The sequence below is a fragment of the Haemorhous mexicanus genome, chromosome 19 (genome assembly GCF_027477595.1).
Source record: "Haemorhous mexicanus isolate bHaeMex1 chromosome 19, bHaeMex1.pri, whole genome shotgun sequence".
Classification (NCBI taxonomy): Eukaryota; Metazoa; Chordata; class Aves; order Passeriformes; family Fringillidae; genus Haemorhous; species Haemorhous mexicanus.
The window spans coordinates 6,410,315-6,437,160 of NC_082359.1; the positions used below are offsets into that span (position 1 = coordinate 6,410,315).

At 39.0% G+C, this 26,846-nt stretch overlaps 1 protein-coding gene across 2 annotated transcripts in view; it reads left to right on the forward strand.

Moving 5' to 3' along the window:
- Nucleotides 1–33: 33 nt before the first annotated feature.
- LOC132336309 (septin-2) overlaps nucleotides 34–26,846 on the forward strand; it is a 33,903-nt gene continuing 7,090 nt past the window's right edge. For both annotated transcript variants that reach the window (XM_059863673.1, XM_059863672.1), the window contains exons 1-12: nucleotides 34–128; nucleotides 4,930–4,981; nucleotides 5,989–6,088; nucleotides 7,544–7,630; nucleotides 8,225–8,348; nucleotides 12,807–12,941; nucleotides 13,416–13,533; nucleotides 16,803–16,904; nucleotides 17,710–17,855; nucleotides 18,847–18,930; nucleotides 19,855–19,912; nucleotides 26,424–26,517. In XM_059863673.1, coding sequence (XP_059719656.1) covers nucleotides 4,955–4,981; nucleotides 5,989–6,088; nucleotides 7,544–7,630; nucleotides 8,225–8,348; nucleotides 12,807–12,941; nucleotides 13,416–13,533; nucleotides 16,803–16,904; nucleotides 17,710–17,855; nucleotides 18,847–18,930; nucleotides 19,855–19,912; nucleotides 26,424–26,492 — 1,050 coding nt within the window. In that variant the 5' untranslated portion in view covers nucleotides 34–128; nucleotides 4,930–4,954 and the 3' untranslated portion in view covers nucleotides 26,493–26,517. The remainder of the gene's footprint in view (nucleotides 129–4,929; nucleotides 4,982–5,988; nucleotides 6,089–7,543; nucleotides 7,631–8,224; nucleotides 8,349–12,806; nucleotides 12,942–13,415; nucleotides 13,534–16,802; nucleotides 16,905–17,709; nucleotides 17,856–18,846; nucleotides 18,931–19,854; nucleotides 19,913–26,423; nucleotides 26,518–26,846) is intronic.

Here is a 26,846-nt window from a genome sequence, read left to right on the forward strand (position 1 = left end):
GCAGGGTGCGGACCATAGAGTGGCGCGGGGTAGGCGGGCACTCCGCCGCGGTGGCTGCTGGGATGCGGGAGGGCTGTGGGGCGGAGCGGCGGATCGCGGCCTGGCGGCGGGAGCGGCCGCGGCCTCAGGTGAGCGGCGGGAAGGGGCCGCGTTCCCCACGGCGGCAGCGGCGCCTCTGCCCTCACAGCGCTGCAGGGGCTCCGCCGTGCAAGGCACAGCCTCGACCCTGCCTCCCGCCGCCGTCTGCGGGGGTCGTGCAGCCGGTGTGTGGGGATGAGAGAAGTATAGCCGGGGCAGGAGCCCCGGGACGCCGCGGTGGGGCCGTTTCGCGCACACCTTAATTAGTTTTTAAAGCACGGCAGGCATTAATTTGAGATGTGGACAGGGCCGCGGTGCTGGGGTAGCCGGAGATGCGAGGAGAGGATGGAGCAGGAAGTGCTGTCTCCACTTAGGCATTCCTCGGATGCTTTTAAACTTGCAGCAGCCACGGTGGGATCGCGGCTGCCGGGAGCCGGGGGTGCGGCGGGGGATGCCCAGAGCGACCTGTGCCTGCTTTGGCAACAGACCCAGCCCGTGCTGTTCTTCTTTGGTCTTTAACTATTGTGCACGTATAGGTCAGAGACTTCAAGGTATCGTGAGACTTAAGCATGACTTGGAAATTATTTAAATACAGATTTATCAGTTTGCTGTGCATTGGCAGTATGTACACAATTATACTTAAGCTGTGTGGGTGTGAGGCAGAGCTGCCTGTTTCCTGATGAGTGATCGTGGCTAATATGTTTACCTTTTTAATTTAAAAAAGCTCCTGTTTTTCACAGTTATAGGTCTGTTTAACAGTGCTTTTTGACACAGTAACTCGGTAAAAATACTGTCAAATGCTGCTTGCATAGAAACAACATCAGCCATAAAACGGATCATTGACAAGAACGATATCGCTGCCTCCTTTGTGCATTTCAAGTGGTTGTTTTCATTGATAAAACAGTACAAAAGGAAGTTGTTTAGAGTCATATGTTAGCGTTGAAATGGAGCTTTGAATAAAATATTTAAGATTAGAGCTTTAGGTTTGTGTGTTGCTTTTTCTTGGCCTTTTAAGAGTAGTGCTCATACAGGTGGTTGAACTCTTGCTTAGCCCTTCTTTTGCTGTGCATCTGTATGCTGTTGAGTCACAGGCATGTTCCAAATTTTGATGCATTCCCAGTAGTAATCCCTGTACAGTTTCCTTGGTTCAAATACAATGCCAGAAGGAAGTCTGTAGAACTTATGAGCTCTGAACATCAGTTCCAAGTCAGAGCAGTGGCTCACACTTAGTGTGGTCTGTCTGGAAAAGTCACAGCTGGGTTGTTGCATTTTCTGTAAATTCCATGTTTGGTGGAAGTGATGCAGTCATTTTCCTGAATAAGAGTAAAGCAGAATTGTTAGTGTGTGAAAGAGCATTCCTTCAATTGATAATACCTATTTCTAATGAGGAAAAGTGAAATCATCTGGGATTGTTCATCTGGAGGAGGTTTCCCACAGTGGAGGTGAGGACGTGCCAGGAACAAACATGGCACACAGAACAGGCTGTGCTGGATACATTTGTTAGAACTCAGTGATTCACAGAATCATGCCATTTTTTCTATTATTATTGATGTGACTCAGATTTGACATATCTTCCTTGGGTTTTGTAGTTCTTTTAGTGAGAAACCACAAATACTGCTGTTTTACTGACATATCTTGGTGTTTCTGTCTGCTTTAAATCTGAAAAGTGACTTCAGAAAGCTGATGCTGTTGAGGCCATTTCCAGCACTGGGAAACCTGTTTAAGTATTTACTCCTATCTGTGGCTATTAAATACTGCCAAAAAAGTATCTGAGTTGTACAGCCTCTGATGGAAGAAAGAAGCTTTGTGTGAGAAATCAGGAGGGCTGTTCTGCTGGTCCAGATGGCTGTAAGGTCACTCAGAAGCGATTCTTTGAAAATGTTGTCTGATATCCTTATATGGACACGCTCTTTGTACATGTTTGTAGTGCTTTCTTTGTGCTGGTTCCTATTGAGAAGCTCCCAGTCTGCCTGTTCCTCACAGTTTACTTCTTGCATCCTGACAGGAACAAAGGAAATGACCCATTTTCCTTCCTCTCTCTTTCTCTCTCACCGGAATGCTGCTCTTAGCAGAGGACAGTGGGATGGCACATTCCAGCTGCAGCTGAACTTGGTGGCACTTTGCTCCTTTACATTGCCAGCATCACATTATTCAGGAGAGGAATTTGTTGGAAGCCAAAATGAAACTTTGTTGTCTTATCCACTGTTCAAAACCAGATTTGGACATTCTTGCTGTAGCACGGTGTCCCTTTTTTTCTGCTAGGCCTGCTAAGTAGAGCCCAGCATTATTTTACAGATAAAGTTTCACTGCTTTTTGTAAGCTGTTGCAAATGTATCTTATCTATTCCTTTCTCCTTGAACTGTTTTGTATGTGCTGTTTTGCTTATCTCATACTGATTGAAAGAGTACTTTGAAAATCTAAAGAAAACGGAGCAGATACAGTTCTTGCTCTGGTTTGCCTCAGTTGTGGGGTTTTTAAATGCATTTTGTTCTGGACAATTGATAAGAAATTAGGTGCTACAATTTTCAGGTGTGTGAACTCCTCAGAGTGCTGTCAGAGACTCAGCTTTACCTTGTTTTGCTGTTTGAGTCAGCTGTGTGCAGACAGAGCTGTGGGTTTCTGTGCTCACTGATGCACAGCGGGGACTGGTGCAGTGCCAAGCTCTCACTTGTGAGCAGTGCTGAGAGTGCTGTGATTGTTTGGTGCTGTGAGAGGATTTGAGGTGTGGCATTTTGTTCATTCTGAGGTTTTGATTTGTACTGTATGATAGAGCTTTGGGAAGGCTGCACATGGTCACCAGGGAAGTTTGGTGGAATGATTTTCGAGGAAACCTCATGAGGGCAGTATTAGGAATTGCAAAATGTCAAGGCTGAGCAACTGAGCTCTCAAATGAGCCCTGGCACCTGAGGTATTGTGGAACAGCAGGTGTTTCTGTGGGTTTTTTGTTGTTGTTGAGGTAACTTTTGGCTAGCACATTTCTATTCTAACAAAAGGCATTGGGAAATTACTGACTGGAAGTATGAGCTGCAGTCATGATGTGATCAGAGCAGCTGGACTGCTGCTTTGGCTGCAGCAACTTTTCAGTCAGAGTAAGACACAAGGTGATGTGCTTTGCCTTGTAGGAAACAGGTTTTGTAAGCTGTACTTGTGGAACAGATGATTTTATGAAAAAATGTTCTTTATGTGATAACAGACTAACTTTGAGGCTGAATGTGTCATAATCAGTTGATGGCAATTTTAACTCTTCTGCTTTTTAATTAAGTGACTTGAGTAATGCTACAATGGATGTGACTGTACTGTCAGCCTAAAGCAGAAGTAGGGAATTTGCCATGCATATTGAAACCTGAATCATCCCCCTGTCTCTCCTTTATCTGTGGACAGTGGGCCTGGGTGATTCTCCTCTGTCATTACTGTGAGAAATGGGCGAGGTATATCTACATGGGCACTCAGTAACTATGAGCTTTTCTAAACTCTTGAACTATGTTACTAATTTTACTGACAAGGTGACAACAGAGGTTTCCAAACTTAGAAACAAGGTGTCAACAGAGTTACTTCTGTCAGTGGGATTGTGTGTGTCTGTAAGTATCTCTGACAATGGTTGGCTGGAGGCTGGAATGAGCTTTTGCATACTGGTCAAAGGAAAAGAAGCTCTGGTTTTCAAAACCATTCTCAAGGGATGCTTTCCAGAATGTTTTGAGGAATACACAATTAGAGGCTGACAGATGATTAGAATGAGGACCTCCCTATTTTCCAGGCAATGGATGCATTGGGCTTTGATTAGGTATGGGTGAAAAGTAGTTGGAGGAGAAAAAAAAACAACTTTCTTTGCTTATAGGGTAGCTGGTACCTGCACAGCTGCCAGGATTTTACATGCCTACTGCAGGGCAAATGAAATGCCATGGGAGCTGAGATCTGTTTTCTTTAGAACTCCAAGCAGCAATTATGCTAACTTCGACTTTTCCTTCAGTCCAGAGCTTGGCCTCTGCCAGGATTTGACTGTCAAACTGCCAGTGTCAGAAACTGGACTGTATCCTGCTAAAATGACTCCTGCTATCCAACAGGAAGGTCTGAACACACAGGTGCCTGCATAGGTCACTTCCCTACTTTTCCAGGCCAAGAGCTGCATTGTCAACAAACCAAGCTGTGAAGTGCTCCTGCCGCTTCTGCGTTTCCTGTCCCTGCTCTGGGGCTGCTCTAAATGAAAGGGCTTTGCTCTTGCCCTGATAACTAATCTATAGCACAGCTAACATCCTTGAGTAAAGAGATAAGGACTTGCCAAAGTCCAGCTGTTCTGGGTGGCTGAAACTAAAGAACAAATCTCTTTTGATAGTCCTTCACCCTGGCATGGATTTTTGCATCCAGCATGGGTTAGCCAAGTGTAGTGTCCTGTTCAGCAACAGCACTTTGAAGTCACTGAAAATAATGTTATGTTCTGACCCTTACCTGGGAATCATGTAGGTGTCCTGTTCTCATGAGAATTTTTGGATGTGGTAATAATTCTCAAATGTAATGTTTGGACAACATTTGCATTGCATTCACCTATCTGTGAACCATCCTTCTACAAAGACAGGATGGGTGAAGGTTTGTTATGATACTAAATTTTAGTATTTTGCATTTTAAAGGAATTTTTCTGTTTTGAAATTTTTAAGTATTTAAATTAACTACTCCTGTGACTTATTTCAGAAGGAAGACATTTTGATTATGGCCTGTTTGTTCTGGTAATCCTTGAGTATGTGACATTTCATTCTACTTGAATAAAATGTGATTATTACATGCAGTTGATCAGTTCAAAATTAAAAGTAATGTAATCTTCAAGTCAGCTAACATGGCACTATGGCTTTTTTCTTACAGTTTCTGAAACTTGAAGTGAAGAAACATGTCTCAGTCCGGTGAAAAAGTAAAGGTAAAGAGATGGCTGCAAAGCCAATATTTTGTCTAGAATCTGTTCAACTTCTGAAAACACTTGTTGTTTTAATGAAGTGCTAAAATTGTGACTAAATTATACGTTATTGCTTCAGATAAGTTTCTTAAAAGGAGCTGCTCAGTTGATGCAGAGATTGTATGTGATCCTAGTGATGGACTTTCTGGTGTTCACCAGACATTCAGTCTCTGCTTACAAAGTTAAAATGGTACCTTCACCTAAGGAAATTTCATGTGAAAAACCTTCATTCCTAATGTTTTTGCCCACCTGGCATTGGAAAAAACCTGTTCACCTGTTCTCATCATAAACTCATCTGTGAAGAAGACATCTGGTTCCAGATAGCCCACAGGTCCCTAAATCAGATAGCTGCAGTTCTTATTTAGGTTCCTAGGAGGTTTTCAGTCAGTGGGTGACAGATGTTGGAGCAGACTGCCCTGTTTATAGCCCAAATCTCTTTGATAAGTTTTTCAGGCATGTTTCTTTTTCCTGCTTTTGTGTTGGAAGTCAAAGATTGTGAAGATAGGTGAACAACTTAAGGAGCAAAAGACACATCTCTGTGTGATTATATCTCAGTAATCCCCTCATTAGTACAATGTTATTTTTTACCTGTAGGCATATGCATTATTTTTATAGAAGATAGTAGCAGCAGACACCAAATTTGAAAAGATTTTGTTATTCTGAGCTGTATTTATTTCTTAGGATTAATAATAGTGTGTTCTTGCAAGCTTGCAGATTTTTATTTTATCCAAGGGTAGACTTTTGTTTGTGTAGCTCAAGGTACTTATCTGATTTCTATTTATATCAGCCTGCTTGGTAAATGAGCCTTTTTAAGGTCTGCTTTGCTATTGCAGCAAAAATGGTTTCATTCTCTATTCTTCCTTGTGCTTTATATACCCCTGCACTTTATTGTGTAGAATCAGGTAAACTCTTTTTCAGCTTTTTAGGAGGAAAGGGATCTCATTTATATTCAACCTTTGTTTTCTTGTCAGTTTTCGGACTCGGCAGGCTATGTGGGATTTGCTAATCTGCCCAACCAGGTTCACAGGAAATCTGTGAAGAAGGGCTTTGAATTCACACTCATGGTGGTTGGTAAGTGAGCTCTTGAAGTATTTTTGACTGTTATACAACATTTCTTTCACATAGATGTGTACATCTTCCTACTTAGCAATTGACTGTTAGCAGTAGAAAACACTTTGAACCTCTATACACTTTCTAATTACATCTGTTACTGTTTTGTCATGTTTAGTAGGAGGGAGTATTTATAGTGATTAAAGATGATGACTTGGAGCCAACAGGACATTTTGGCATTCCTGATTCATTGTCAGATGACAGAGGTGGTTGTTTAATCTTTCAGTCTTGTTTCCCCACTGAAGGCATGAATGCACACAGTGAGTGTCTTGCTGTTGAAATGGTGATGCTGCTGTTGTGCTTTCTGCTGTTCTGTACTGACTCACTCTGGTGTCAGAGATAAACCTGTAATTTGCCTCTTCTGTCAATGAGCACCTCTGAGTCTCTTTGATGGAGAGTCCTTCAGGCACAAAGCTCTTCCTAGTGATGTTGAATTCTGTTTACAGTACATCAGTTTAAATGGTTTGCATGTGCAAAGGGAGTCCACAGTACTGTTACCCTTTTGCAGCAGTTAGTGAAAAATGAAAATGTGCTCTGTAGTACCACTTGGGATTACCTGGTGAACGTATTCAGCAGTGTTTGAGAGATAAACAGCTAATTCATGATAATTGTAGAGTTCTTGTGTCATGTAGTTCGTGATGAGAAATACAACTAGTTTTTTCATCTCTAATATCAGGTTACAGCATTTACTGTATTATCTAAAATAATATGGCCGGTTGGTCTAGATGCTGAGTCCTGTGATTCCTTGAGTTAGGAAAAAAGCAAGTTTTTGTAACTCAGATTTAGTAGTTAAATTTACATGTTTAACTTTGTTATTTAGATGTAGGACAAAATTTGTATCATTTGAAGTTACAGAATTATGAAACTTCTCAGGTGAGTTTTGAATAATTTGCTTTATGATTTTCAGTTTCATGGAACCTATTTGGGCTTAAGTGTAAGGGTACAGAACTTGACTATTAGTTTGGGATTGCTTTACTCATTTGTCTTCCCAGCAGTGTTCCAAGTTCAATTTGTAGCTTAGAAAAACCTTCAAGCTCTCAGAAATTTTCAGCAGGAGAGTTACAGCTCCTGATTTTGTAAGTTTAAATGAAAAGAGCTGTAATTTCTCTCAAGTAACTGAGCTATCTCTAGATCTATAGTCCAAGTGCTGTATGACCTTTCAGCTTTTATTGTGACATCTCTTACAGTAAACTTAAAATTTTCATGTAACATTTATGAAAACACTGGAGGCTTGTTTTTCCGGTGTTTTCAAAGTGCTTAGCTGAACCTTTGATGTTTTTATATCAAAAGCTAGGGTGGATCCTGATGAACAAATTATTTTTCCTCCATAATGTGGGCTTGGAGAAAGACAAGGTGCTTTAAAATCTTGGAGTAAAAAGTGTATATGCTTAATAACCTGAATTATTTTGTTTGTAGGTGAGTCTGGCTTAGGAAAATCCACTTTAATTAACAGTCTGTTCCTGACTGATCTTTATCCAGAACGTTATATTCCTGGGGCTGCAGGTAAATGTGGTTTTGCAGTTCTTCCAGCACACTCCACCCTATACAATTTCTTGTTCTTTCAGTTAATATTGCTTCATTCTTTACGCTACTTCATTATGCTGTATTTAAATTTTCTAAATTATGTTTTGTTGAGCTGTCATTTTCTTATTTATTGTCTCCTTTCGAAGACAGCTTTTCTTTCTTTATCAGCTGCTATTAAAAAAAAACACCTCCCAAATCTTTTAGGTATCAATATACCTAAATGTGGTTTTACTCTAATCCCCATTTCTTCTTACTGCTTTTTGTCTGTAGTGCCTTAAATCCTGGTTAGAGCTGTAAATAAACTTTTGACAAAAATCTATTGTGCTTTTGAGTATTATTATTTTATTTCTGCATATTGTCATAAGTAAACACATGTTTTAGTTCATTGTTTCTTTACTTACAAAAACATGGTGTTAAATTCTGCTTACTACTTGGTGTATTTTGATACAATATTTTATGTCATCCAGGTTACAACACACTTGAGCTTGCAGTTCCTCTACTATTGCTCTCTCCTGTGGGGGTCTCTGCAGGAACTGATAGGCAAATAACAATCCAAATGTTCCTTTATTTTAGAGAAAATAGAGAGGACAGTTCAAATCGAAGCTTCTACAGTAGAGATAGAGGAGCGAGGGGTGAAGCTGCGTTTAACTGTAGTTGACACACCAGGATATGGAGATGCCATTAACAGCCAGGACTGGTATGTGTGTAAATACTGCTTTGTTAATAAAGTGTGTGTCTTACACAAACACAATTCTAGTGTGTCTGGTACTTTCTACAACTTCCAGTTTCAATTTTCTAACCATTTCTGATGTTTTTAAAAGTTTTCTAGGGTGTGTCTGTGATTCTGCTTCAAAATTAACAGCCTCTCCTTCAAAAAGTTTCTCTGAGCACTGCAGTCAGCTTTTTGTCTCTATGGCCATTCCAATATAAAAAAATTCTGGTGGGGGAAAATTTTTGTCTTTTACTTTCTGTGTCTCTGGCCCATCCAGTTTCCAAGTTTTAAAGACAGTTCTTTTCATCCCCTGTGCTCTGTATGTACTACCAGCAACTTGGGTAGAACTGGTGGTTTTTTATAATGAAGTTACCACTTGGCTCTCTCTGGCCTAAATATCAATGGCAGTCTTTAATGGATGAAATAATTGTCAGGAGATACACTGGAAAATATACATAATTGCTTTAGCATAATGATCATGAAGAAAGAAATCTGTAAAGCAGCTAGAGAGGAACAGGGCAATTTGTAGCAAACTAAATTCATAAATTTCCAAATAATTTCAAGTAATTTCCAAGTAATTTCCAAATAATCACATTCAGGCAATTCTCTTTAACTGTGGAAAGCTGATGAATTTTTTCAAATGAAGATTAGATATCCTTACTGGAATGCTTCTAGTTTCAGTGGATTAAAACTTTGAAATTTCACATGGTTGTCTTTTAAGAAGTGCCAACAATATTTATTTTACTTAGTTGTTAATTTTGTTGACACTTTATTTGTGGTGGTGGTAATCCCAAGGCAAACAAGGATCACTGTGCAGAGAAATGGATCATAAAGTTAATACAGGTTGATTTGAGTCCTTCACCTAAAGACCAGGAAATAGATAAATAGCAGATAAAATAAACATATATAATGCTAATAGAATGTTTTGCAATCTTTCAGTGACAGAATGATGTATCTGCAGTGTTCTTGTTATCAGATTGTTTTTCTCTTCTTTCTATGGTGTAGGTGTAGGAACACAGCAAAGGTGAAGGCAGTGAAGTTCTGTAATGCACTAAGTGAAAGTCTGAAAGCGAAGCTCTAGTGAGATTTTTATTTTCCTCCCACTTTTCCTACTCTAGTAAGTTGAAAAAAAATTAACTTTTGGAATAGCACAAAGGTATCTTTCTGGGCTGCATCATGGTCTTGCTTATTTTGTGCACTGTTGACTAGAGCTTCCTTCCGCTGGAGCTGAGAGCTCTGCAGCCTGTGCATTGTGTTAGAGAGAGCTCTTCCTGTTGATTGTGTTCTAATGCCCTTTGTTTATTCTGCTCAGATGTTTCTTAGAGACCTACGTGTTCAGATTTTCCCCTCTTTTTGGAGGTTTTCTGAACAGAATCATTCTGTGGTGATTCAGAGCTGAGTAGAACAATTTCTACGTAATTTTATGTGACAAATCTGAAACATCAAATAGATTACAGGAACAAATAGTACTTGCATCTTACAAAATAAAAAGATGCAGTTAATGTTATCTCTTTAGTCTACTTATCACACATGAAAAGCCTTTCAGCCGTGGCAAGTGTCATTTTGACAAAGTCTGTTAATCTTTACAGGATGTCTTGGGACTTGGATGGGCAGACTCTTTGTTTTGAGCTGTATTGAAGACTAACCCAGAGCAACCACCTTCCTTCCTTGCTAGTTCAGAGGAAGGAGCAAGTTCATGTTCTTGAACTTATGTTTGTGTTCAGGAGCTTTTACTGCAGTAGTGGTTCACCAGTAGATAGTGCTGATCATGACCCAAGATTTATTAAGCCCTTGTTTTGGGAAGCTGCAATTTATGCACACTACTTGTTTTTCGAGGTGACAAATTTTACTAAGACTGTTTTTGAACACAGGTAAATCAAACTGGCATGATGTCTCCAGGAGGTAGCAATTGCTGGGAGAATTTCAAATATCTTTCTCCTGAGTAGGTTCCCTAATGGCTTTTAGTCTTTGTGCATTGATGAAAGGGCTAAATTTTAGAGTTTGACTTTCAGGGATGGGAGATGAGGTAAATTTTTATGTATTTTGTGTCAAAGAAAAAGTACTGATTAGGATTCTGTGCTAGTAGGAGTGAGTCCAGGAGGTCTATTGGATTGGATTGGAAAAACAACAGTGTTAGATTGGGAGATGATTTTTTATAGATTTAGTACAACACACTTTATGAAGCAGAGTAGTTCTTGTTTTCTGGATGCTACTGTACCTAAAGGAATATGAAAGGTAGGGTGGAGGTGAACCACAGTTAACCATGGTGATTTTTTTAAGATTCTGTGTGAAGCTTTAGTGCTGGCTGGAGTTCTGTATTCTAGAATCAGACCCACACCTAGGATTGCTCATGGCCTCAGTTTAGGGGTTTGTTTGGAGAACAGCAAAATTCTTTGTGGTGGGAGGTTTGATGCATTCAACATCTTTGCATGCATAAGTACATTGGGATCATGAGAGAAGCATGTCCTTATAATAACATCTTCCATCAGAACAGAGGGGATCTAATCAAGGGAGGAAAAAAATTGCTTGATGCTTAGATTTACTTTGATATCTGGCCTCAAGAAAGTGTTTGACAAAAACAGACTAGAAGTGAACGTGTTCGATATTGCTGATCACACTCTATTTCATCTTGCTTGCAGTGTCACAGGTCATTCTTTGATAGCTGCTCTCAGCTCTTTGGCTGCTGCTGATTTTTTTTTCTTTCTTATTTTGCCTTTTTTTTTAAACTGACTAAGGTTATATTTTATGGGTTTTGGCAGCTTGATAATATTGTTCATTTTCCCCCAGTGGACTTAAATGCAACGTTTGTGTTGTTTGCTGTTACAATACAGGATGTGCTATCTCCTAAGCAATGACAGCACTGTGGTGTGAGCCAGGTGTTTCCCGGAAGTCAGGAGGTACGGGACACTAACACCGTATTTACAGGGAAAATTAGAGCTGTTAGACCTAGAAAACTGCACGTCAACTAATGACTTTGCCAGAGAAATGTGTGATAGTTCTTTCCCATTGTTAGTGTTTGGTTTCTGTCCTAGTATTTGTATGTCTTCAGTCTCGTTACCTTTTACCAGCTAAGTGAAGTATTGAAGATTAACAGGAACAAAAACCATATTGATGTGTTTCGGCACATTTAGGTATTAAGATGCTGTTTCTTAATGAGTAGCACTAAGGCCAAAAGCCCATGAATTCAGTCTTTTGCTTTGTTGTCTTCTGTAGTATGCCTTAGAATAGCCAAATCTTGCAATGATGTAAGTGTGTGTGTATATATTCTACTGTGGATTTATTCCTTCTCAATCCAAAAGCATACATAGCTTTGGAGAATCAAATTCCCTCCAGGATCTCTTCCATCATTCTTGTTACTTTCTTTTATTATCTCCTTTGCAGCCATGCAGCCCTGGGTAAAACGTTGCTGCCTATCACAGTGTTTGCCAGCATTCTGTGTTCATTTTCCAAATTATTAATTTTCTTTTCTGTTATCTGCTCTGTTTCCTCCTTAAATGTGTCTCATCAAGTTTGTGTTTTCTCAGCAACAGAAATATGGGTGTTTCTATTTCTCAAGTTTTCTGTTTAGTTTTTTCTGAAGTAGTTTAAGACATGTTCATGATACACAATCATCTGCCTAACCTTATCTACGTCAGCTGCTCACTTCCCTTCCCCTGCAGTACCTAATATAAAGTGTCCTTTTATATAAATGGTGTTTGCAGGTGTCTGCATGCTCTGGAATAGCTTAAAATGATCTTAGTTATGCATGGTTTTCTTTTCTCTCTAGTCACTGCTCTCTGTGTCTGATTAATCTGTGATCAGATTTTGTGCTCATTTACTTCTTTGTAGGGAATATTTTAAATTGCCTTGAACTAAGTAGTTTTTTCCTTTGCCAGCAGAAAAGAACTCTATAAGGTAACAAAAATAGCTTAATAAATCATGTGATGCCTGAGTGCATGACTTGCAAATGTATTTGTACTGAATTATAACAGAATACCAGAATTTTCAGAGATAACTATAGAAACCTGGCTCTAGGGTCAGGGTTGTAAATCAAGAGGATATCCAGGATATGTCATTCATCAACCAGTTTAAAAACAAATCTTCAGCCCCTACCCCCAGAAAAAATGCAGAAAAATCTTCAATCTTCTGTTCCTGTGTTGTCTCAGCACCGGGTGCTTTTTTTTGAGCTTGCACTTGAACTTTTTTATCCAGTGAACAGTGTAACACTTGAAATTGGCTCTAGGCATAAGTTGACACTTGGTGGTTGTTATGAAAACACCCTTTTGCATTATCAAAATATTTTTCCTCAGTACTGGATAAAATGCTAGGAAGTTGAATTTTCAGTAACAGTACTGTTTTCAATAAAATGTGTTTCTCGTTCTGTTCTTATCTTTTCATGATTCTGTCCTTATTATTTAAAGCTGATGTAAGATGCCTGTCTTTCTCCCCCCTCCCATACCACAGCTTCAAAACAATTATCCACTACATTGACAACCAGTTTGAGCGATACCTCCATGATGAGAGTGGTCTGAACAGGCGCCACATCATAGACAACAGAGTCCACTGCTGCTTCTACTTCATCTCTCCCTTTGGGCATGGGTAAGAAACACCTTGAGCTTTTGTACTTCAGGGTGTTGTACCTTTGTAACAGTTCATAAGTCTGTTCATTACTTGAACTGGTAACTTAACAGTAATGTTAATTGAGTTCCCAACCTGTCAGTTAGCCAGTGCAATTAAAACAGTCTATGGAGATTAGTGCTCTCCTTTACTTCATCCCCTTTTGCATTTAATATTGTTTCAAGGCAGTCAGTACTGCATTGTTTATCACCCAGAAACATAAATGCTTTTAATATCCACTTCATTATATAGAAGCAGTTTTAATTACAGCTTAAACTTTGCACAATCAAGTTGATAGGCAAGGGCATTAAGTTTAGTGGCTTAATTTATTATGAAAATACTGTTTATGTGGACTTGAAATAAATAATTTTTAATACATTTGGTCTGTTATAAAACAAACAACACAAGACTCCATGCCTATTTTAAATCTTTTTTCTCCCCCCTGCTTGTTGGCAGACTGAAGCCATTAGATGTGGAGTTCATGAAGGCTCTTCATGGAAAGGTCAACATTGTCCCTGTGATTGCCAAGGCTGACACTCTGACGCTGAAGGAGAGGGAGAGGCTGAAGAGAAGAGTAGGTCTAACACTTGATTATGAGAACAGAGCAATATAAAGTAATTTCAACTCAAGAGGGGTAAATGATATTGGCCAAGGACCTAATCCTGGGGAAGTGTGAGGTGGGAAATCTTCACTGGAGGCTGATGTGCTTTGCCAGTTACACTTGCTAAGGATGTGGCTGTTCTTGGCTTCATGTATCTTAGCAAAGCCATGCAGCCAGTAGCAACACCATTTGTAACAAGGGTTCAGACAATCCTGAAAGGAGAAGTGGAGATGAGTCAGACTGGCTCTCTGAGAGCAGTGGCCCAAGTGTCCCTTGGTGCTTGAGAAGGTTAAAAGTGAGGATAGTGTGACTGCATGAACCTTGTCTGCAATGCAGGCAAAGATCCACTGAAAAGGGAAGGAGATACTTGTACAGAAGTGAGCAGCTTTATGGTGAACCAGGTAAAAGGAGGAAGGAAATTTTAAAAAGTCTGTTCATTGAGACAAGAAGAACCTTTGCATCTTGCTGGGAGAAATTCTGTCCCACCTCTTGAACTTTAATTTTGTTCCTCCACAAATACTATAAGGTAAGACAGGTGCACTGCTTTCAAATTGAAGGGACTCATAGGGAAATCATAAAGCAGAAATGTGGCTGATTGTGCAGGTTTTATTGCTTTTCCTTTTCTGTTACTGTACTGACTTTGTGAAAGATTTTTATCTCACACAGTTTGTGGAGCTGCCACCTGTTGTAAAACCCCCATAATTCACCCTTTCAGTTGTGTACTTCAGGCTCAGTGTTCATAGTTGCTTACATTTTGGTTCAGCATTTGGGAGCAGAATGATGTTGAAAGATTTGAAGGATACATTTAAGTGAAACATTAATTATTTTATAATTCACTAGGAATTTAACTAACTTTTAACTAATTAATCTTTTAAAAAGTCTGGAGTTAGACATATGGACACCACATTTATGCACTGCTAAGTGCAACAAGGAGAAGGGCATCTGTAGTCTAAGGGAGTGGTTAGGGAGCAGGTAAACAAGTTTCATTATTTTTATACTGCTGGCAAAGGTCGCTCTGCAAAGTGAGTTTATATTAAGTCAAATGTATAATGTGCTTCCAAAGCTTTGAAAATCAAAGCTACTGTATATTGTTCTAACTCAAAGCATCTTGGCCAACAGAGTCTCTAATCAAGAATAGGAATCAAAGTCCTGCTTTGCTGACGCAGCTTGAAGTCTTACTTTTTTTAGATGTTTCTGCCATTTGGCCGTCAATCTGAAGTAAAATGTTTTTGTTTTGCTGCTGTGGATTAAGCAGCAAGATTAGCTTGTGGTGCTTGCAAAGGAAACCCAGCTTGGAGTAATTCCTGTTTGGGCTTTCTGGAATTCAAAGTTATTTTTTCAAACTCTTGAGTGGGAAGAAATGCACGGCAGTTTCACAAGCTGTGCCATGCAAGAGTGCTAAGGAAACATGCTCAAAAGAATGACTTCATGAGAGGGGAACTAATATTTTGACTTTTTTTTTTAATTTCCCATGGGAAGGCTAATCTTTAGGAACACAGAATCCTCTGAGGCCAATAAAATTCAGATTTGAAGAAGCAAAATGCTGTTTCATTGTTAGGAGCATAAAATACAGTTTGTTTTTATTGCAATTCTTTTTCCTTTCAGGAAAGCACTAGGTTTAACAGCTGTAATATATTATTCTAGCACCCCTTGCTGTTGGCTTTCCCGTTATTGTTCCACTTGCATTTTATCTCAAAGATCTCAGCCAGGTTAAATGTGCTTTCTTGTTTTATGCAACTACTTAAAGGCATCGAACTGCAGTGCTGCCCCACCCATCCCAGCTGTGCATCTTTTATTGGCATTTGGTGACAGTTCAGGTCTCTTTCATTTTGCAAAACAGTAACAAAATCCATTGATTTAAATGTCACTGTGTGAATGTCTTATTTACTTATTGGCGACACTTACTCCCAAATTTCTTTTCTCTCTATAAAATACTGCTCTCTGTGTAGGTGGGGGCTCGTGGTACTCAGTGTGCTCGTGTGTGAGTGCGGGGGATGTTTATATACCTGGCAGGAAAACATTGTCAGGGAACAGCTGTGCCTCATACATGGACTTTCCTCTGCTAATGGTCTGGAGAATTGTTTTCTTTTAAACACCTGTTAAATAACCAAGTTCTGCTTGGACAGTTTTCATTTATACTGTAGCTGTCGGTTGCCATCATGACAGAGGATGGAGGAACCCAACAATACTCAGAGAAGGCTCATTAAGACCTCTCTATTTGAAGTCTGCTTGTTTTCATACCAAATTAATTTCCAAGTAATGGCCTCACAAGTCCTTACATAGGCTCTTCTGAATATTTTTACCATTACTTCAGAACTCTCCCTGAATTTGCCCAAACTTTGTCTGTGCTGAGAGTTCATTGAGCAGGGCAGCTGCTTGGTTCAGGTGCCGTTGGTGGGGTTGCAGTTGCTGCTCTAGAAAGTTTGCACAGTTCCCCTATTCTGCTGAAACATCCATGATCCCTTGGGAGAGAGTCATTGTGGAATCTCAGCTTTCTTCATGCTCTCCTTATACCACCACACTTCCTTTACTGAAAGTAACTCTTGTCAGTGCATTTGATACAGTGACAAAAGCTGACTTAAGTATGTTCAGTACTGTGGCAGCAGAAACATTCTCTTTGGTTTTGAAAAAGGAATTGACTTGTGCCACCTTTTGAAACTACAAAAGGCCTGGAGTTTTGCTGTTGCTCACCCCTGCAGTGATTTCATTAGGAAAAGAATGTGCCCAGGAATACAGATACTGTATTTTTTATGTTACCCTCAGACATTAACAACAAAGAAAACTGTTTAAGATCAGGGTCTTTTTCTTAGTGTATTTTTAATGACTTTTTTCAGTTTAAGTGAATAATAAACTTTTATCTTTTTTGATTCAAGAGGCAATAGGCACTGTCTTCTACATTTTTGAACGTATCAAATGCACAAAAATATACTTTGACATTGGGTGAATGGTTTTGATTCTGTCACTAATGAATTCTTTCTTGTTACTTCTATTCTTTTTTCATATTAACCTCACTTTGCTTCTGTGTTTGCCTTGAAAATCTTATGGTTACTTGCTGTGTTTTCAAAAAATGCATTTATCTTTTATGCCTTTTAAAAAATCCTCAAGCCTGTGGTATTTTGCAATTTGGATGCTGAGTCAGGTGAATATTTGTGACAGACTAGTTAATCAATATCATATATTTTTAACTGAATACCTCTTCCATGAATTAAGAGTAATATTCTTTCTTTTTTGCAAACTTTCAGGTTCTGGATGAGATTTCTGAACATGGCATTAGGATTTATCAGCTCCCTGATGCAGATTCTGATGAAGATGAGGAGTTTAAGGAACAAACTAGAGTTTTAAAGGCAAGTTTCACTCCTAGTCTATAATTTTGCTGCTGTAGTTCTTCAATCTACAACATGCCTAAAGGTACTTATTCCTTTCACAATGTGGTGAAAATTTCAGTTTCCTTTCTGTGTTGACTCTGAATTATAATCCCTTTTATTTCAGTCTCTGCTTCATCAGAATTCCAAGTGTAATGTGTCATGACTTTCTCTTCTTTCCTCTTTTAAGTGTAAGCCACTGTTCAGGTTGAACTAGTATTTGCAGTCTGTTTTCTGACTTAAATATTTTAACATGCGAGCAAGGAGAGAGATTGTGGGTGCTACGGTTGCTGTACTAATTAAGAACTTGCCTTGTGTTAAAGCAGATAATCAAGGTTTTACTGAAGTAATTTCCTCTTTGTGCTTGCAAAGGTGTTTGAAGAATGTGTCTGAAATTCTCTTTCTAGCCACTTTACTCTGCATCTGAAGTATTTCTGTTGGCTGTTCTCCATGCATGATGTTATGTCAGATGACACATTATGCCCAAACTGTACTTGAACAACAGTCGAGTGTTCCTAAAGCCAAGCGTCATTTCCTTCTGGGCCTCTGTTAAAACAAATCAGTCCTAACACAGCTACAGGTGCTCATAAGGAGAGGTTCCATTGCCTAAAATGGGATTTGTTTTCTTTTTAAAGTGAGAGGGTTTTAGTAGAGAGTGTTTGTCAACATTTCTTTTCCCCCTCTCTTGCCTGTTACTTGTGCTTTCTTTAAAAGAAAGACAAAGCAAAATACAAAAACTAACCAGCCAAAAATCAAAACAGTAACTTGTTTTTTCTGTGTCAACTAGGCTAGCATTCCCTTCGCTGTTATTGGATCCAATCAACTTATTGAGGTGAAGGGGAAAAAAATCAGAGGCCGCCTGTATCCCTGGGGAGTTGTTGAGGTTGAAAATCCAGAGCACAATGATTTCCTCAAGCTGCGCACAATGCTGGTGTGAGTAATGGTAAAGTGATCCCATCTCCTGTGGTCACGTCACTGCCACAATGACTACAAACCTACAGCAACGTTCATTCCTTCATTTGAAATTAGCCCTGATGCCAGCATAGAGTTATGTTTTAGTCCCCTGCAGCTTGTTTACCTGCTGATCTCTCAATCCAGAAAATATTTTCTATATTTTATGTTGTCAGATATATGCAATGATTTTATGCCTTATCTAAACTTGTCTGATGGCTGTACATACCAGCTGAAGTTTTGTTATAGTGCAGTTGATGGGGCAGAGAGGCTTTTAAAATACTCTTCAAAGTGAAGAATATTCCAAAAGCAAAGCATAATTTTCTTGGCAGTAGGGGAAATCCTTTGTTAAATATGATACCCCACCCCATTATGATTTCAGCCGATACGGATATTCTGCCTGCGTAAATGGTTTTAAGTGATTTTTTTTTTAAATGATGTTTTGCTATTGTTGGAAATGAATTCCTTTGTGTCATTCCAAATAGGGTCTGCACTGGTCAGGGATTGCCCTCTGCTGGGCACTGGGAGTAAGTGGGTTTTCCTTTTTTTTCTTGGCAATTGGAAATTGTTAAGCAATGACAGCTGTGGTGCGAGCCAAGCAGCTCCACCTAGTTCCCACTTACAAATTATGTTTGACAGCACTTAAGTGTAGTAAAATACTTTTGGAATTAAAGTATCTTCCTGAATTACTGTTTTTGCAAGTTCTTAACACTGCAAAAACTGTATAAACAACTCATCTGAAATAATTAATGTCCAAGAGGAGGACAGCATATTTTGGGTCTTTGAACGATATTGGTGGGGCACTTAGGAATGAATTAAAGATCAATGAACTTGAAAGCAGAATTCTGGCAGGCTTGGTCTGTAAAGATTCACTTTTCTGGTAAATACATCCATTAGATAGAACAGAAACAGAAGATAAAAGGGTGTTTTCCTTTGCTTTGCTGAGTGTTCAATAGCCCTTTGCATGTTCTAGGACTCACATGCAGGACCTGCAGGAGGTGACCCAAGACTTGCACTACGAGAACTTCCGTTCCGAGAGGCTCAAACGCACTGGCAAGTAAGTGTGGGCTGCCCTGGGCTCTGCTGCTCCTCACTGCCCACTGACAGGGGACTTGCTCTTCCTCCTAACCAATCCCACCTGTAAACAATTACTTCTGATGAGATTTCAATCTGTGGCATTCTGAAATTTGTGTGAAATGCTCTTCTTGAAAAGGAATAATATATAGTGAAGTGCTGTGCTTATAAGCAGCTTAAATCCCCTTTTTCTCTGTGCCTTTAATTGGAATGTGCAGGAAGAAGATGCCTGCAAGCAAGATAGGTTTTATGTAATGATGTCTGCTGAAGAAAATGAATGCTAGTGGGCAAATTTAAATAGGCCTCAGTCTGTCTGCTTAGGGAGGTATTGCTTCTCTTGTTCCTTCATATGTAGCTAAAGAGGGAAGTTTAGACCAAACAATCTTTTCTGATAATTTGTGTGTTTTGTGGAGTTTATTGTATCTTTTTTAATTCTTGGCAAGGCTATCCTTGACAACTTAATGCAAAAAATCTACAACTACCTATGCTGCATCTTTTTGGATAGTGACTTTTGTCCACATTCCACTTGTTCTTCAAGTATTCAGCAAAGCATTTTGATGTTAAAGAGGAAATGAAATAGCCTACACAGCTTTTTAGTGGTTGATTTTTGTACCATGGATAGATAGTGAAGGAAATCTCTTCATTAAAGTAAATTGCAAAAAAAAAAAAATCCATATAGCCGTAAAGAAATAAAATTTTAAGAAATTGAGAGTGAATAGCAGGAGTCTATGAGGTAAAGATGGCCTTTTACAAAAGGGCAACATAATTTTTAAAATGTCCTAATTTGTCCTGTGTGGAAGAATGTAGACTTCAGTGATGTTATATTAATTGAAATATGAGTCTTGAATCTGTTCTTGGAGATTTTTATTTCTGTTTTATGCTGTCAATGCTTTCTTTTCGTCAACAGGCCTGTTGAAGAGGAAGTGGTAGACAAGGATAGAATCCTCCAGCAAAAAGAGGCTGAGGTAAGAGGAGCTTTCTAAAACTTGTTCTTTAATAAACCATGCTAGGTTCCAATTTCAGTTTTCTGCATCAGCTACTTCTTGTGGCAGGTAGGGTTGGAGTTGTGCAAAATGACAGGCATAACCTGACCATACAAGTGACCCTTGCCGTGTTTTGTTTATAGTCACTTGCACTGTGGATGGGAGGTGGTGTGTGCACTCTTGGTTGTAGGCAGAATGTTTAACATTTCCTGTTTGGGTGCTAATTTTCCATAAGGATATTTGCTATTGAAATCAATTTATGCTTGTCAGCTGCACATGCTGGGTGCTGTGGTGGGATAGACTGACAGTCTCATGTCATTTCAGATGTGCAGGTGCTTACTGCAAGCACATTACCAGTAAATTTATTCTTATGTCTTGTGGCTATGGAGTAGAAATAGGCTCTTGAGTCTTAAAAATCCCATAATATAGTTAATACATGTGGTTTTTTATCTTAACTTTGACTTACATCACAGTATTTTTGTTGTGCCTGTCAGTTTATGAAATCGGTGTTTTCAAACTCTCATTTCTCACTCTGTTTCCAAGTTATTGCTAGGCCTTTTAACTTAGTATTTTAATGTTGAAGTTGTAGAGACTCAGAAATTTTTAGCCTGCTATTTAAATTCTAGCAGTATGCTGCCAGTCCTTATACTACTTGCAGTGTGAAAACTTACTGCCAATTGTAAGATAGTGGGTTTTTTCTCTTTATCTTTCTTTTATCCTATTCAGCTTGGATCCACATCCATAACTGCAGGAAAGATCATTGCACATTTGCAGTGATTTGGAATAAAAAATAAAAAACTGCAAACAGTTTTCTGTGTTTCTGAGGTGGAAAATTGATTCCCATACATGGAAATTTTTGAAATTTGCTTTGGTCTGTGCATTTCCTTTTTCCCTTATAGCATCCATATTTAAAAATAGCTGACCCTGGTTAGCTATTGGCTAACCCTGGCATGTTGATATAAATAGAAAAAAAATTTCCTATAAGGAAATACAGAAGCAGCTGATTATCACCATAATTAGTAGTTAATAATATGAGTTACTGGAAATTGAGTGAGCTGCATATTTATCACTATATAACTGCATTTCAGCAGCATAAGCACATTTGATGACTGTGCACATGCAAGAGTGGAACTTCTGCAAGTGTTCTGTACACAAATTAACTGCCTCCCATTTACTGGGGCATATGCAAAGCAACAGGAGCCCATCAGCTGACAGCCAGCAGTACTGAATGCTTCAAAAAAGTCAAGAGCATTTCTTGAAAACATTGTTTGTTTTTCTGTTTTTCCTTAATGATTCTAAGTAGACAAGTAGACTTAAAGAATTTAAGTCATAACTGTTTCTCCTGTTATTTGAACTGTGTGAATTGTACATGCCTAGTAGTTAAGTAGAATCTTGGGTATCCTTGTAGAACTATTTGTTTTAAGACCTGTGTCTGAAGAAAGTCTCCTATAAATATTTTCCCTGGAAACTGTTGTTATGACATGCACTATATATATATATACGTATATATATATATATATATGGGGGTTTTTTCTTTTTTTTTTTCTATTTCTGCATTGACAGAGTGGTCAAAATAGACTAGTATATAAATATGTAATGTGTCTTTTATATAACATGGCTTAAAGGGATGAAATTTTGAATTTTTCAGTCTTTGTAAGTTTCCTCTGGGGCTAATCATCTCTGAATAATTGCTGCTGAAGTTGCAGGGGATTAGGTTAGAACTTGAAAAAACAAATACATTTTTAACTTCTCCATTCTATTGTTCCAAAGAGATCAAGAGGCTTTGCTGAATCTTCTGTAGATAAGCTGGTATGAAGTCCCTTCATCTCCAAATCATCCCTAAGGTTCAGACTGGGAAAAATCTGTGGAGGAAAGAGGCACAGAGGAAATGGGCTTGCATTCCATGGCCTTCACAGAGAAAACAAATATCCATTTCCCCTCCTCTTCTGCATTCCCATCAGTAACGGTGCTTGATGTTCTATTTACAGTTTTGTGAGGTTTATATAACCTTGGAAGGAATGAATGATTGAACCAGTGCCAGGATCATCTTTATCAAGGCATCACTTTTGCTAAATGGTCTTTTATTATGCCAAAGGATGTGGTCCCCAGTTCAGCCAATTTGTGATTGCCAATCTGTCATATTGGATTTATTGCTTAGTCTGGTTGTGCTTTTGCTGATTTGGAAGTGATGACCTGTTTTTTAGAGCTGGAAAATGAAAATAGACATAAAGATATTCTTGTTCCTTACTGTAAATATGATGCAGAACAGATTATTTTGATGTTGTAGTGTAAGTGGGCACAAACTTAAAATTTCTAGTTTTGTGCCATATTTTTCCTACTCTGAAGACATCTTGTTAATAAAAACCTTTGAAGGTTTTGACAGGTAGTACTTCCAGAAAAATGTTAGGGCTGTGGTTACATGAAAGCAGCAAGGAATAAACTCCTCTGGGTTTCTCTAGTGAGCTACCCTGAGACTTTGGGCAAATCTTTCCACACTTCTGTTTTCAGTGGAGTTGGTCAGCAGTGGGCTGTATGTGGTAGAATGAACACAATGTTGAACTTGTTTTCTCTCTGTTCTTCCACTTTCTGAACGTGTGTAACCCTTTGGCAGATGAGATCAAGAGCCCTGGGTCAGTGTGGAGTCAGGAGGGGGAGCAGCAGGGGGGCTGCCAGGCTGGGGGCCAGCAGTGGCCCTGTGGGGAGTGAGGATGGGACTGGTGTGTGCAGGTACCTGCCTGCTGCTGCTGGGCTTGGGGAGAGCATTGTCTTGAGAGAGAAGGGGCAAACTTCAGTGGGAAGAGACAGCATGACTGCTGATGAACACCTGCAGACCTGAGGGAAATAAAAACAGGTCTAAAGAGTAATTTATTTTGTGGGATGTTACTGTTCAGTGCAAGGGGGCAGAATGCTTCAGCCTTGCCCTGTGAAGTGTGCAGTCTTAGTCCTGGAGAACTTCCTAAGAAGAAAACCCCACTGAGCAATGGGAATCTCTGAGGAATTATAATGCAAAAGCTTTTTTTTTAAATTTTTCTTTGAGCAATTGCTTTTTTTTGGTTGTTTTTAGCTGTTTTTTGAAGGAGCCATGCATGCACAGCTCAATGGCTGTGGCCTGAGTGACTTCTGCTCTTAGTGAATGTGTCCTATGGAAGACATTTATCTTAATGGTAGCCAAATTCCAAATTATCAGGAATATTTTTCCTGTCTTCAGTTAACAAAATTGCTTGTGTTCTTTGGTATTGGAAGTATTTTTAATCAAAAGAGCTTTTATGGGAACATTCACTAGAAAATCCACTGTCTGCAGTTTTCCATCTTCCCTGTTCTTGCAGCATCTTCACTTATGTCTTTCTTATATAAAGGCATGGGCAGAAATAATCAGACTTGGTAGAGAGGAAACATATCAGTGGGAAGTAAACACTGTTAATTTCTTAATATTTCTCCTCCTGTGATATCTGCATGTTGGCTGAGAAGTTGTTCATGTTGTTTAAACAGGAATAGTGTCTGTTGGTATTGAGATGAAATTCTGTAGGTGCAGCAGAGCTGTGTGTCTGTGGTTTCTCTTGAGGGTGTGGAGACTATTAACCAGATGTATGGTTCACTTTTTACTCTGTAACCTTAGCTCTCATTTTAAATGTTTGTTTCCTTTCTGGTTTGCTGCAGTAGTTACATGATTGTTTGAACTAAATTGTAGACCTCACATAAGTAAACTAAGGGGCATTTATACCAAGGTTATGTTTATTCTTTTGCCTTTTGTTATCTGAGAATTTACAGGAATTATTTGTTTTAACAGATTTCCAAACATTGTTTCCTAGCTTCCTTCCACTCATGATGTGCATTGGCCCTATGCTGTCATGTTGTAGCATCTGTTCTTTAGGGGATGAACACAAATACATCAATGCTGCCCTTGCAAGTGAGAGGACTCTGCTGAGCAAGATCAAAGTCATTTTCTGCCCTTGATGCATGCAGTCCCCAACAGCAAAGGGAATGCAGGTTGACATGACATCAATTTCAGTCTTTGGTGTGATTCTTTTACATTCTTCTTTATTAAGAGCAGAGGTTTTTCTGTCTATTCAGTAGGTCCAGAAAGGTGAACACGAGCTGGTTTTGTTTGTAGTGTAATGTGGAGGAGCAGCTCTTGTGTCCTGTCCTCTGCTCAAAGAGGAATTGTTGAAGAGACTGGCATGGTTACTCCTTGAGCACAATAGAGCTTGATTCCCTTTTCCTAATTTGACAACAGTGTGCCTCATTTTTTTCACAGGCCTTGTGCCTGAAAGGTTTTCTACTGGATTATTCTAAAATAGCTTCAGAAACTTGCCATTTCTTTGCCTAGTGGAAAAGACTGAGACTGCACCAATAGGTCTCAAAAATACCACATGAGGAGGGAAAAGGAAAATCTTTTACACTCTGGATGTTAGAGCAGAGGTTTCCTGGGGCTTTTGTGCTACCTTGTATTTGTGTCATATGCAGCATCTGATTTATTTTTGTGCTATGGGCATGTTTTCATCAGTTAAAATTAAGAAAATGAAATTCTCAGTGCTGTATTTAAGTCTTAAAATATAATGTTGGCTATTAGCAGAATTGTGCATTTGAGCAATCACCATAATATGTGTGCAGCAGTATCTCCCCCTGTGATTACTGAATGGTTTCTATTTTGGGAATGTTTCATGGCTCAGCTCGGAGTGCTCTTGGGAAAGCTCAAGTAGGAGAGCTTACAAAAAGCTAGTTTTGTTCTGATGGTAAATCTGCAGAGAGACAGTTCAGAAGACCAGGTGTCTTACATATTTACAAGTTGATCTTTGAAGCTTTTCTTTTTTCTTGTATCATGAAATCAATGCAGCGCTCGTTTTGGGAACTTTCTGCTTTTTCTTCCTCCTTCCTGCAACATTTTGCCATCTTCTTGATCAGAAGCTTTTTGTTTTAAGTACTTAGCAGAAAGATGTAGATGGGTTTATAATAATCCTCACAGACTTAGCTGCATCTCATGTTGTTCCTGTGTGAATCTTCTTTTTGTCAGAGTGCATCTCTGCAGCAGTCACAGGAACCTGAATTAGCCTTTCCTGAGCCCTGTGCTGCTGCAGCAAGAGGATAAGTACATAAGCCAGTGAGTTTTAGGCAGCTCTGGTACTGCTGGCTGTGCTGCAATCTGTTTTACTCTTTAGTTAATCTTCTGTTTCTTACTTTTTCCTAAATCTGTATCTGAGAGCAGGCAAGAAAAAGTGATAAGGGCACTTGGAGTTAGTTTTTCTTGTTCTGTGATGTTTCTTTCAGTTTGATGGATTTTTTTTAACAAAACAAAGCAGCAGCTCAGCACCACATGCATATATTCAAGAATTTGTCTCAGGTTCTTTTGTATTGAACCTGGTGGAGTAATAAGCTTCACAACAGTTAATGTGGTTGACTGGATGAAAATAGAGTATAATTGTTTAGACAGAGTGCTTTTTCAGTTAGCTTTTCCCTGAAAATAAATGAAAGCACTTCTCTACATAAATAAAAAAAGAGAAATTGCTATACAAGCCTCAGACTTTTACATGATCTCTGGTTTGAGGTGGACTCACAGGTTATACAATGTGCATGGAAATAGCAGCCCATTTCCTTCCCACCTTGGAAAATGGGGCTCTTGTAGTTCTGTATGTGGAGCTTCCCCACCTGCACTTGGAAGGAAGTACCCAGTCATTTGTAAAGCAAATTAGAGGCATTTGCATATATAGTTTGAAAATCCATATTAGTGTTCTTTCTTCTGTCTTAGGAACATTTGTTTTAATATTTTCTTTTTTTTAGAATAAACAACCAGCAGTAAAGCATTATATATACATGGCCTTCTATGAAATGAAAACTAACTTTTAAGTGTTATAAGAAAATGCCTTACACAAACAGTTTTTTCCAGGAAAAATAATTGTTTAGATGTAAAAAATATTGGTGCTTAATATGTTTAGTCTGGCATTCCAAATTTTATAAACATCTTTCTATTTCTCTTTTGAAATAGTTTTTAAATCTTATTTTCATGTTTGGCTGGTACTGCTGCTAAAAATTTGCAGAGTTGTCTGGTAGTCACAGGATGAGTGTTCCTGCATGATCTTATGCTTTGAGCACCTGTGTCAGAACAAAGCTGCTGCACTCAGGTGTAGCTCTGTGCACACCTAAAGGACCTGCTTTCCTTATTATCAGTTAACTGTTGATTCACAGGTCTGCAAGCATAGCTGGCTTCGAAAGATTTGGATTCTATTGCTTAATTTTCCTTACCAGTGTTCTTACCAATCTTTTGTGAAAGTTAGATGTACTGAACGAAGAATAAGAGAAGGAAAAAACGAAGTAATCGGTTTTGTGATTTATTGAACATTTCCAGTTTGTGAAGAAAAAATAGGATCTGTGTTCTGCCATGGGAAAAAAAAAGGTTTTAAGATTTCTTGGATTTTTGGGTTCTTGTTTTTAAAGGATTCTTGGATTTTTGGGCTTCCCATAAAATTGTTGTGAACACTTGGGTGTCTTTCTCTTCTAGCTGCGCCGCATGCAGGAGATGATTGCCCAGATGCAAGCCCAGATGAGGATGAAGCCTGGTGAGGACTAAGGTGCTTAGCATCTGGATGCATCAGGTAATGCTTTTCTGACTTGTTTTCACCTCTGACATAAGATTTTGGTAATCATTATTGTTAATTTTTCACTTTGTCCTTGCATTTACTGTACTTAATAGGAAAAAGTGATGCCATGAGTAGACTAGAAAAGATATCAGCCAGTGTTATCTTCCAGCTGTTTTTAACCCCTGTAAATCCTTGTCTTCAGTGCCTTGCTTTGGATCATCAGGCTTTGCTTCTGTTAGCACAAGCTGGTCAGAAAGTTAATTTGATATGTAAACAAAAGGCAGAGTGTCTTGGGGTATGTTGGCTGCTGAGTTTTTAACAGTTTTCTCAAAGAGCCAGACAGA